The sequence below is a fragment of the Capra hircus genome, chromosome 3 (assembly GCF_001704415.2).
Source record: "Capra hircus breed San Clemente chromosome 3, ASM170441v1, whole genome shotgun sequence".
NCBI classification, from domain to species: Eukaryota; Metazoa; Chordata; class Mammalia; order Artiodactyla; family Bovidae; genus Capra; species Capra hircus.
The window spans coordinates 40,065,511-40,078,749 of NC_030810.1; the positions used below are offsets into that span (position 1 = coordinate 40,065,511).

Sequence of the window (13,239 nt, forward strand, 5' to 3'; positions counted from 1 at the left end):
CAAGAGAGCTTTGTGGAGAACAGATGGAAGGGTGTTTAGCCTGAGAGAAGAGAACCTGGGGGGCAGCTAAGATCATCCAAAATTGGGAGGGACCATCGAGAGAGGAAACTGGCTAGATGAGGGATGAATGGGGGAGCAAGAAATGAAGAATCCATGGGGACCACTCTTCCAAGTTGATTGGTATAGAAAAGGTAAAAGGTCATTGATAACTCAGGAGCGGATCAGATATAGGGAAGGTTCTGCTGATAATACCTTTTTAATAAAAACAGTGATAGACTTTATTTTCGTGGGCTCTAAAACTGCTGCAGACAGTGCATGTAACCATGAAATTAACAAACTCTTTCTTCTTGGAAGAAAATCTATGATAAACCAAGACAGCATATTAAATAGCAGAAACAGAAACATCACTTTGCCAACAAAGGTCTATCTAGTCAAAGCTATGGTTTTTCCAGTAGTCGTGTACAAATGTAAGAGTTGGACTATAAAGAGAACTGTGGTGCTGGAGAAGACTCTTGCAAGTCCCTTGGATGGAAAGGAGATCAAACCAGTCAATCCTAAAGGAAATCAACTCCGAATATTCATTGGAAGGACTGATGGTTGCTGAAGCTCCCAATACTTTTGCCACCTCATGCAAAGAGCTGGCTCACTGGAAAAGACCCTGATGTGGGAAAAGAGGAGAAGGGGGCAACAGAGAATGAGGTGTTTGACTGGCATCACCGACTCAATGGACATGAGTTTGAGCAAACTCTGGGAGATAGTGAAGGCCGGAAAAGCGTGGCGTGCTGCAGTCCATGGGGCCACAAAGAGCTGGACACAACTGAGCAACTGAACAACAACAGATTTATTTGGCTCCACCCAGTCTTAGTTGTGGCATGTGGGATCTAGTCCCCTGACCAGGGATCAAATCTGGGGCCCCTGCATTGGAAGCATGGAGTCTTAGCCACTGAACCAGCAGGGAAATCCTGATAATACTTTTAAAGCAGCTTGAAAATATTTATATGTTGAAGACGGAGTCTAGGAAGCAACTGAATTTAAGGAAACAGATAAGACAATGGCGTTTACCATCCTGGTTGAGTGTCCCAAACCTGGCTGATCATCAGGGGCACCTTAAGTGCTTTGTCAGAAATACCTATTCGTTGTCCCCTCAACCCAGACCTAGTGAATTAGAATGTTGGCTTGGTAAAGCTTGGGAATCTGAGGCTTCAGGAGCTGATTGTAATGATCAGCCTGACTTCAGAACTCCATCTCCGTTAATTTTCTCTTACTCCTTCCATGAGTGTTTGGAGATGACCTTGGCCTTTGAGTCCACTGGGAATGGTCTACTGGAAACGAAGAAGGTAGACAGAGCAGTGTAGCCTGTGCTGATTTTGGATTGGCCCAGAAATTTGTTCTAGATTGTCTAAGCCCATGACCAGGCTGTCTCAACTGAATCAAGGACAGAAGGGACTGGTTATTTTACATTATGTAATTAACTTTGAGTGGAAATGATGAACTGTGAGCTTGGAGCAGAGTCAGAGACTTGTGGATGTCCTCTCCTTAGTATTAAACTGAAGTAAACACAGTGAGATAGCTGGGTCAGCTGCCATTAATCTAACTTTGGCAATGGGCTTTAGCTGACATGATCAGTGTGGTGGAGAATGAGAGGACTACATGGATCCTATTCCAGGCTCAAGGCTCAAGTCACTCCTCACTTTGAGTCAAAACATTCTTAGCTCTAAAATGGGAATAACAGTATCTCTTTCGTGAAACTCCATAAGTTTGGCTTTTGCTGGCTATTATATACTTGGAAAAATTAACCTCGATATGCCTTGGTTTCCTGAATAATAAGTAAAATCTACCTCATAGGGTTGTTGTAAGAATTAACTAAGATAACATAGCTAAAAGTGCCCATGCATACTAAATGTTGAGTCGCGTCCGACTCTGCGACCCCATGGACTGTAGCCTGCCAGGCTCCTCTGTCCATGGAATCTTCCAGACAAGAATACTGGAGTGGGTTGCCATTTCCTACTGCAGGGAACTTTCCCAACCCAGGGGTCGTACCTGCATCTCTCTGCATTGGCAGGTGAATTCTTTACCACTAGAACCACCTGGGAAGCCTCAAAAGTGGCTGGTATGTGGTCACTTGATATGGTTACCCCCTCTGGAATAGCATAAACAGTGTCTGGAGGGTCTGTGAAATATGGCCCCTCCTAAATATATGGTAAAATGATACTCAGGATGTAAGCAAGGAGTAGGAATTGGAAAGGTGCAATAGAGTATAATGCCAGAAATTTTGTTTGCAGTCCTTGGGATGTTAATTTATTTGATTCCCCTCCCAAAGGATTGCTATTGCATGAAGTATTACTGAGAAGTACTATGTAATTTCTGGTCTGTTGGGAAAGTATGTGTGTTTTTGTGTGTCTGCAACTCTGTGTATTTAGGACAGCTCCTGTGTTTTACATTTGGCAAGCTGTGGGAGGTAGACAGCTCTGTGCTTTGCTGAGCAGTATTGGGCTACACATCAGAAAGTCCAGAGTTCCTCCAAGTGGGAGCAAAAGCTCTCTATTACAGAGCATTTTCCTTTTGTCCATACCTCTGCTGAATAATCCTGTTAAGAAAACAAAAGTCACCGCCCAGCTACACACAGTTTGTAATCCATTTCTTTCTCATTGACATGGTGCACTAAGCGTTAAAGAAAACACACAGGTAAGGAGTCTGGGGGCGTGGTTGGTTTTGTTTTGACTGGTGAGGCCAATGATGTCAGAACCTATCAGATGTAGATGTTGAAATTGGAAGCAAAATATCTGGGGACTGTGGACTCTGGGGCCCATACGTTAGAATTATCCAGAGATAGTTCAGTACACTGTATGCAGGCGGATGTTGAGACCCAGTAGACGGGAAATAAAAGAGTACCTGCAAAGAGAAGAGGCAGTTTTTCAGGCATTTATCTGATGACAGTTTGTCAAAGGAAAAATAAGCCAATGAGTATGGCAACATTCTTTGTATTCACTTATAATTGGCATAGGACATGTAAGAAAGAGTCAGTTGCTGAAGCAGATGGAGCCTTTGCTCTTTGTCCTCTTACCGTTTTTCTCTGGGCTTCTAAAGGGTCTTTAGGAACACCTTTTTCACATCTATTACTTTGCTGATGCAGATTGTGAAATGTTATGGGGACAGAAGTGAAGAGCCTTTTGCAAGGTCTTCATTGCCCAACAGATGCTGGCCTCTAGTGCTTTGCCAAACCTGGGCTTGTGCCAGGCTCTGGGGATGGGAAGACTTGGCCCTTGCCCTTCTGGGACTGACAACTCCTCTCTGTAAGACATGTGGCACTAATAGTGACAAAAGCAAATACATTAAACTTATCATGCTTTGCTGTGGAGGGAAATACTGCATGCTCTGAGGGAAAATAATAATGCAGGGTAGTCAGCGAAGGTGTCTCTGAGAAGGTGGTTATTCCAGATGGGCATATGTGCAACAAAAGATAGCTCTCGATATCCAGTGGGTTGAAAGGGGAAAAGGTGAGGCTGGGGAGTAGGAAAGGACTGATGGGGTTTGGATTTAATAGTAGGCATAGTTAAGTGGAAACCCTTTGAAGAGTTTTAAGGAAGTCAATGGTGGGATTTGATTTCCATTTTAGAAAGATGCCTTTGGATGTTGGGTAAAAAGTTGAGACTTAAACCCATGGCTTCTTATTCCCAGTCCTTCTGATTTATCAAGGTCTCCCTTTTAGTTTCTAAGAGCCAGCCTGAATTAAGTAGAAAGTGGAAAATAGCACTGAGCCTGTGTCCAAATGGCTTTCTCATGCCCGTGAGACGGTGAAACAAAAAGACACTTCAGGCTCCCATCTCCAACCTGTTGAGCATCTACAAAATAATTAACAAGTCTCAGCTCTATAGTTTCTCTGTCAAATAAAAACTCCCTTATTATATAAAATATGCTATTTGTTGCTGGATGTCATGCACAGTCCTCAGTGCTACAGTTCCTGTTGACCCTCCCCTCTAAGCTGGAGCTCATGTCTGTGCCGTTTTCCAGGTAAAGCAGCCTGTGGGGTTGATGGAGAAGCCCACGACGTTAGACTCCCAGCGGGTGTCTGCGAGTTTTAGCAGCTCAGCACTTTGTTTTTTGTCAGAAGTTTAAATGCTTGCTTTAGACTTATATCTTCAATTTTGACATCATTCCTTTTCGGCAAGTGTCTCCTTAATTGTATTTACTTATACTGTATACTTATAAACTGATGCAGCTGATTATTCTGAGAACCGTCAACCTGTTTATACATTCATTCTGCCTCTCAAGAAGTAGTCAGTATGCTTTTTATCTGTAAATTGCTAATTCATTTAGCAGTTATCTATTGACATGTAGAAGAACTGTAGTGTCCTGGAAAGAGCAAAGACTTGGGAGGCAGACATCTAGGTTAAATCGTGACTTAGGGATTTGAGCAAGTTCGTTCTTCATGTTTAAAATAATATAATAGCATAATAGTCATTATAAAACATCAAACTATATATAAAGCTAGTTTGTATGATGCTAAATAAATTTTCACTATTATTAAATGAGTTTTATTGAAGTATAATTGACATCTAATAAACTTCATCTGTTTAGCATACACAGTTGATATGTTTTGATATATTTAGTCCCATAAAGTCATCCCGTATCATTCCATAAAAGATACTTGCTTTTTGGAAGAAAAACTATGACAAACCTAGACAGCATATTAAAAAGAAAAGACATTACTTTCCCAACAAATGTCCATATAGTCAAAGCTATGGTTTTTCCAGTAGTCACGTATGGATGTGAAAGTTAGACCATAAAGAAGACTGAGCGCTGAAGAATTGATGCTTTTAAATGGTGTTGGAGAAGACTCCTGAAAGTCTTCTCTCAGACTGCAAGGAGATCCAACCAGTCCATCCTAATGGAAATCAGTCCTGAATATTCATTGGAAGGACTGATGCTAAAATTGAAACTCGAATATTTTGGCCACCTGATGCAAAGAACAGACTGATTTGAAAAGACGCTGATGCTGGGAAAGATTGAAAGCAGGAGGAGAAGGGAATGACAGGGTGAGATGGTTGGATGATATCATTTACTCAATGGACATGAGTTTGAGCAAGCTCCGGGAGATGGTGAAGGACAGGGGAGTCTGGCATGCTGCAGTCCATGGGGTCACAGAGAGTTGGATACAACTGAGCGACTGAACAACAAAAATGAAATCATTAGACAAGCAAGCCTCTTCTCTCTCCATTTACCTAATTTTGTACCAGTTGTGTTGACAGTGGTGTCGGGAGAAGGGAGTGTTTATCATTTTTAAACATATTTAGAATTAACATTGGTCTGTGTTGATTTAGTCACAGTATTTATGCATAATTGGATTTGGCATTAGAAGAAAGTAAGATTGTAATTTATTAAACAAAAGTATCAAAATGTTTAAGAAACATTAATAGTGCTTCCACACGGATCTTCCTAGCCTGTATGCTGCAGACATCACATAGAGTGAATGCCTTGATGGGCAAAGAACTGGGAATCTGTGCTTCAGGGGTACAGAGATGGCTCAGATATAGATCTCACCCTCAAGGATCTTTGAATCTAAGGATGGAGCATCGGAAAGTTAACTGTAAGGACAATAATTCTAAGTAGAAGGTGGTGTTCTTTAATTGCTAAATTGTGTCCGACGTTTTTTGCAACCCATTGGACTGTAGCCTGCCAGGCTCCTTTTTCCATGGGATTTCCCCAGCAAGAATACTGGGGTGGTTTGCCATTTTCTTTCCTCCAGGCAATCTTCCCAACCCAGAGATCAAACCCAGGTCTCCTGCAGGAGGCTTGGCAGGAGGCTTCTTTATCACTAAGCCATCAGGGAAGCCCCTTCACTGGAAGGTGGGAAGAGGTAAAATGCAGAAGGATGTCAGAGAGTGCGATGACTTCTGTCTTGGATTCAAGCTGCAGTGAGGAAAAACCATTCATTGCCTTCTTCACATGTGTGTGTCTGGGCAGCTCAGACAGATACAGACCCTGCCCATTGATAACTTCAAGCCTTGCACTGTGCATCGTGGGCTGACAGGTTGGATGCCTGCCCAGCTTTCCTTCCTGGACGGCTTCCAGAATTTCTGAGGATCGAGTGAGTGTGCAGGACCCCAACTCGAGTTCTCTAGTGATCAGAATGCCTGACTGACTCCTGTGAATGGGGAAGCCCCCTCTGGAGTCCCAGCGTGGATAATAGGGCTGTCACCCACCTCTAGGTCAGGAGGGGCCTGCATGGGGTGCGCGCAATGATAGATTGATTGCTTCAGGGCCCCAGGTTCCTCATTACCATAATAACCATCATCTTGTGCTGCTAGTGCTAAGTAACAGATGAGATTTAATCAGATACCAAAGGAATTCTCAGCAGGCAGGTTTGAGGAATCTTGCCTGACACTTAGGCTCTAGTGCTGGAATGGAACGAGAATGATCTTCTGTGGTGAGACTAAATGTATCACTTACTGTGTGAATTCTGATTTATTTTTAAAACATTCTGGCACTCATTGGCTCTCCTTTTAATAGTCTCACTGTAGCCTGTTTATTGTTACAGATGTTACTTTTACATGAGGTCCCCAAGCTCTCCTTTACTTCCAAAGACAGCATTTACCATTTCACTGCCAGCTGTGGAGAAGAGAACTAATGTGAGGTCAAGGTTAAGGCTCAGACTCCCAGGAGATGAGACAGAGAAAAACCCTCATCCCTATTTATGCATACTCATATCAGCATTGGTCTCCAGAGAGATGGTGGCTGTCTGGGTCCAGTGATGACCTCAATAAGGTCTCTTGGCAGAGTGCAGAGAAGGGACAGGTGTCATGGTCAAATACTGGCTGACTCCCTTCTTGTCTATTCTGAGACCTTACGCAAGTCAGCAAACCTCTCTCAGCCCACCTCCTCATCTATAACTTGGGTTAATGGACTGTTTATTCCTAGGATATGTGTGAGGCTACAGTGCACTATAGCTCCTTGATGTGTGTTGGGCAGGGCAACTGCTAAGTATATTCAAAGGCTTCCACATAGTGCATTTTACATGAAGTAGTTGGAGGGCCACGGTCCAGATCCAGCTTGCCACTGATGTTTGCAAATACGCTTTTATAGAACACACCCGCCCATACAGTCTTTTACGGACGTCTGTGCTTGCTTTCACATCATAAGGTTGTGTTGGATGGTTGAAACAGGGACCATATGGTATGCAAAGCCTCAGCTGCTGATCTCCTGGCCCTTTACATAAGATTGCTGACCCCTGAGCCAGACTACAGGATTGCTGTGTGGCATTCAGAGCTTTATCTATACATGTTTTGCCAAATAGACCTCATGCTTTCTTTTTTTGCTCCATTTGCCTCTATCTAATTCTTCTGATTTATTGCTTGTTATAGAAGGGCTGGTTTCTGCTCATCCTGTATATCTTGCAGCATGTAAAGCAGTACCCTGCACACACTAGTATGTGATACATGAATGAGGTGGTGTGGAGCGGAGTGAAAGAGTGTAAGAGAAGAGAGAAAGAGTTCATGGAGGTGGGGGGAAGGATTGCACACAGTAAGGTGGCTGCCATTCCAGCTGCAGAACAGGGGCGGGGGATGCTCTGCACTTTATGAAGGGAGTCATTACCACGTGATGGGAAGAACATGGGAGCCAGGACACCCAGACTTGGATCCCAGGTCAGCCAGTTCCTGATGAGGCTTCAGACAAGTTGCTTAGGCTCCACAAGCCTATTTCTTCAACTCCAAAGTAGGGAATGATAAAACCCTCTTCATCCTGGAGTTGTTTTAAGGATCAAATGAGATATTGTGAGAGCGTCTCTATTGTAGTGTTGGCACATTGGAATCATTCCATAAGCTATTCCTGAATGATTACGGTTCTGGCTTTTTAGGTACCATCCATGCCATTTCCCTCATTGTGAAGCAAACAAGGTCAGCACACAGGTCTGGACTCTGGAGATTAGACTATTAGTATTACTGTCTTCCACAGTTAGAGAACATACCCCTAAGGCAGCAAATATGCACTGACCCAACAGGGACTAGCCCAGTGAGGGTGAGATTAATGCAAATGAGCCACTCAGGCTGGAAAAAGAATCCAGGACATTAAGTGTCACTATACAATATTAAGAATAATTGCTTCACTTGACTGAAGCATTCATGACATTTTCCATTCATGGGGTGTTTTTTTAAGGGACAGAAAGCAAATGTTTAGCAGAAAATTTATAGCCTTAAATCTAGTGGGATTTATTCATACTACAAACCATTTATGCAAAACAGATGCCTGAGGCACAGTGCCTGCGTGCACCTGTGGATTTGGTGGTTATATTTCTTTTCCCCACTCCTCCAGTTCTTGCAGACAACCTGAAATCCAACCCTGGAATTAAGTGGCAGTATTTCAGTTCGGAAGAAGGAATTTTCACTGTTTTCCCAGCACACAAGTTCCGGTGTAAGGGCAGCTATGAGCATCGCAGTAGGTACGTTGACTTGTTTGCCAAAGTTTTAATTACTGCTTAAGAGTAATCTGTATAAAATATAGACTCCCCATTCATCCACACAGCTCTGCCTCCAAACTGTGGTTTTAGAAACTTATCCTGAATTGATTTCACTATTTAACATAGGTGGGTGTGGAAATGCTCAGGAAGGCAAATGATGAAGCCCAGAGCATTTTCAGAAGTATCTGACAAGCCAAGTAAAACAAGGTATTTACTAAGGAATAAAAATATTGGAGCACTTAGACTGTTTTGCCCTTCAGACACCTTTGTTGAGAGACAAATGGTAATACTTTCTCTAAAGACCAGCGCTAGAAGACTTCACAGCGTATCTGAGTAGAGCTTGTGATTCACAATTTTCCTTTCTATGATAATGTGCTTGGCCATCCTTTTGACATTTACATGTCTGCTACTAGAAGTTTGAAGGTTGTCCAGAAAACACTGGATTGAGGATCGTTAACATGCTGTTTTTCTCAGGAAATAACTTGAGATGCTACCTCTTAGCCAGAAGGACTGTAATGGTGAAATAATTTGTATGACAAGACTCATCAATTTACAGAATCCCTTAGGCAAAGATCCTCTCCTTCCGAATCCTCACAGTTTCTCTTTTGCTGCCAGAACTTCCCGAACTAGTGCAAGACGCCTGGTTTACTTTTTTTTGAGCGTAAATTAACTGTCATCTTTATTTTCATTCTTTCCATCTTATTTTAAATTCGCTAAACTTACTGTAATAATCACTTCATGAGGCATGTAAGTCAAACCAGTGTGCTGCTGTATACCTTAAATGTACACAGTGCTGTGTGTCGATTACATCTCAATATTAGAAGAAAAAGTAAAGCATACCTAAAATTGTCCCCAGGGAAAATACTCCCTCTGTGCTTCTCCTAGAAGGACATTTGTATGGTTTCTTCCATTCCTTCCCTAGACAGCATGATGAAGACTTGAGCATCTTGGAGACTGTACCAGAGTCCATGACCTTGGATTCTAGGCCAGCTCATCTCTCAGGAGAGGCCAAAGACACTTTGAACCATCCAATTCTTATTTACTTCTAAGAAGATAGGTTAGATGGCATTCTGCTTTAGCACCTTGTCACAAATTAACATTCACTTTCACTCAGAAGGTTTCACAAATCTCTCCCCCTAAATAGGCATGAATCAGTCCTGAAGCCTCTGTTCCCTTAGCTAAGTAATCTGAGTTTCTCTCCTCGTAGATTGCTGTAGCCATCTCTTTACCTGTCCTCTGAGGCTTTTGCAGAGTGTGGAGTGGGTTTGCAGAGCATTCCAGAAAGGAACCAATCTCACTGTGAGGACCACCTCCCAGATTGTACATATAATGCTGCTATTTATGTCTCCCATTAAAGCAGTTTTTAACAATTTACTGTGACAGCATGCAGACATATCCTGCTTTTTGTTTATGTGAGTTGAATTGCAAAAGAGGAGGTATGTCATTTTTTTAAAAAAAGAATCTGCTCCCCTAGCTTGGAGGACCTAAAAGTTCAGTATTTGACATGGTTGTCAATGGTGGGATAGACGGATTTCCTTATTCTCTGCTGTCTTCTTCATTTCTGTAGCCACCAGTTTTGGATTCTCTTTATTCTATTTCTTTACTTGGCTGAATGGTATTCACTAGTGAAAATATAGTAGTACCTCGGTATTAATGTAGGACTTTTGGCTTGAGAACAATTAATTTAAACTTGGCCCGATTTTGAGTTTTTTGGTCCTTTGCCTGTATTTCTTAATTTGTACCCAGGCTTTTGTGACTCAACTGGCATCTAACATTTCACGGAAAAATCTAGTGTTTTAAGGGTGTCCATAAAGGAGAGAATTCTCTCGAGGCTGATTTGCTCTCTTAAGCTCCCTCTAATTTGTTCCAGCTTTAAAACTGTGAATAGAGACCTCATTAAACCTCTTCTCACAAACCTGCCTGCACTGCACACTCACAGAAGGCCGCTTTGATGGGAGGTTTTTCTCCTTTGGAGTTCCCCTATCCACCCCCAACCCGCTCTTCTTAATGTTGGCAAACAAAAACCTGGCAAGAAGAGTGGCTATCACAGGCTTGGACAAATCTGATGGCACGGTTTTAGATCTCTGATAAGGGGCCTTTTGGTGGCCGACCTGTGTAAATGGCTATAGTACAGAAAGGAAAGGGCCCTCCTAGCAGTGGCTTTTGTCTGGAGAGAGAGAAACCAAACCTGCTATTCAGAGCTGCTCAGCATGCTCACAAATGATAGGCCTCCTCAGTTTTAGCCAAGCCCCACTCAAAGTCTGCAGAGGACCCAGCACTGAAAAACAGTGGACTTTTTTCTCCCTGCTAGTATGTCTCTGCTGCCTGTTGGGCCACCAGGTCCATTTCCTGGGAGGGTGGACTTGCACACAGGCTGAAAAAGCCAGTCTTCCAAAGGCTTTGCTTCTTAAAATCTTCTCCCAATTGCTCTAATCTTTGGAAGACAGAAGTCACCAGTCCCTGTTGTGCAGACACCCATGATAGTCTCGAGATGTTGTTTTCAATGTACCAGGATAGTTTTCTCATTCCTTGCTGGTTTCTCCACCCTTGTGCCAGCCCCCCTGAAACACACAGAGGCCAGCACGCCTGCCCGTCTGTAGCACTCGCAGCTGTGTTAGGTCCAAGCCTTACTCCTAAACCAGGAGTGACCCCTGAGAGCTTCTTGCCCTTCTAGACCTATATACGTCTCTACTGTCCGGCCGCAGTCAAAGCACGTAGTAGTGATCCTGGACCACGGGGCCTCCGTCACAGACACGCAGCTTCAGATCGCCAAGGATGCTGCTCAAGTCATCCTCAGCGCCATTGATGAACACGACAAGGTATCGACCACCCCAGTGACTCTACCCTTTCCACTAGCATTGGCTCTTTCTTGAATACCCTTTTAAAAACACTTTATGTTTTATGGTATGTGTTTTTCAGTCCACCTCTAAAAATGACTTGGAGAAAACAGAGTGGTTTACTTTTTATTCTTGTATCGGAGGAAGTAGCTGCTGATACTAGTTCCAGACCTCTTTTTAAAACCACTCCCACCAAACTGGGCTTCCCTGATAGCTCAGTTGATAAAGAATCCACCTGCAATGCAGGAGACCCCGGTTCGATTTCTGGGTCGGGAAAATCCACTGGAGAAGGGATAGGCTACCCACTCCAGTATTCTTCAGCTTCCCTTGTGGCTCAGCTGCTAAAGAATCCACCTGCAATGCAGAAGACCTGGGTCTGATCCCTGGGTTGGGAAGATCCCCTGGAGAAGTGAAAGGCTACCCACATCTGGCCTGGAGAATTCCATGGACTGTATAGTCCATGGGGTCCCAGAGTTGGATACAACTGAGCAGCTTTCACTTTCACTTTCAATTCAGTTCCACCAAACTGAGTCTTGCCCTTCCTTAATCGCTTCTGTTAAGACCGCTAATTAGCAGTAACTTTCAGACTGCTATTTATACTAAGGAGGAGCAAGGTGAAGGCTTAGACACTGGTGGGTGGCCAGACTTTGTCTCAAGATTGACAGGAGGGGAGGGATAAAAGAAGGTGGCTAGAGGTTTATTAATCTTTAGGACCCCTTAGAGATAGCTGTGTTTCCAGCTAATGATAATCTATCGTCTGTAGACATTTGACTTTTCCATCTCCTAAGGTTTTGCTCACTAATCTAATTGTTTAAAACACACACCAAGGACTTACCTTGCAGTCCAGTGGTTAAAACTTTGCCTTCCAACGCAGAAGGTGCAGCTTCAATATCTGGTTGGGGAGCTAAGATTCCACATTCCTCAGGCCCCCCAAAAAAACATCAAACAGAAGCATTATAGTAAAAAATTATTGAATTACAATTTTAAAATAGTCCACATTAAAAAAAAATTTTAAACACACACACGTACCCTTTACCATTTCCCTCACCCCCACCTCCAGTTGGAAAATGACAATCGCTAGTACTGGTCAAGATTTTTCTCTGTGTCAAATATTGTTTTTAATGTTCTAGATGAACACCATACTCCTGACTTCATCTTGGAACAGAAACAAAACTCTAGGGTCTGAGTCTCTGTCCCTTACCACTCTTTAGCTATTCTTCTTCAAATGTGATAGATTGATGCCTCTGGGCTTTTATTTTCAAACTCTTCAAAACCGTCCTGTAGGACTTCTCACCTTGTGGGCTCTTCTGAAATGTAAAACACTTTTCGTTGGCAGAATAACAAGTTTCTGTTTGCCTGTGTGCGTGTGTGTTTTCCCCTCCAGATTTCCGTGTTGACAGTGGCAGACACCGTCAGGACCTGCTCCCTTGACCAGTGCTATAAAACGTTCCTGTCTCCAGCCACCAGTGAGACAAAAAGGAAGATGTCCACCTTCGTCAGCAGCGTCAAGTCCTTGGACAGCCCTACCCAGCACGCGGTGGGATTTCAAAAGGCATTTCAGCTGATTCGAAGCACCAACAATAGCACCAAATTCCAAGCAAGTAAGTGCCTTTGCTCTTACGGCATGGAACTCATAAACTAGGTAAATGATGGCAATAGAAAGAGATTGTTACCTGATCGCACAACTACATCCAGAGGGGTTTTTTCCTAAACTGACAGGAAAAAAATTTCTTGTGTGGTCATATTATCATCTAATACTAGGAACTTACTAGATTTTCTCATCTTTTCCAATCAAAGGTACTCTGCATGATTTCTTTACTCCCTGAGCCTCTTCTTCCTGCCCTTTTATTAGGAACACATCCTTGTTTATTTCCCCGGAGAATATCCACATCCTTTTTAATGCTAATTGTCCACCCCGCCTAGTCACTGACTTACAGTGACTGTCTG

The 13,239-nt window shown here is 43.1% G+C and overlaps 1 protein-coding gene across 1 annotated transcript in view; it reads left to right on the top strand.

The window, feature by feature from the left end:
• Window positions 1-13,239, top strand: part of CACHD1 (cache domain containing 1) — a 235,687-nt gene that overhangs the window by 161,608 nt on the left and 60,840 nt on the right. Inside the window, exons 5-7 of the mRNA XM_005678311.3 lie at window positions 8,311-8,437; window positions 11,130-11,274; window positions 12,677-12,893. Coding sequence (XP_005678368.2) covers window positions 8,311-8,437; window positions 11,130-11,274; window positions 12,677-12,893 — 489 coding nt within the window. The remainder of the gene's footprint in view (window positions 1-8,310; window positions 8,438-11,129; window positions 11,275-12,676; window positions 12,894-13,239) is intronic.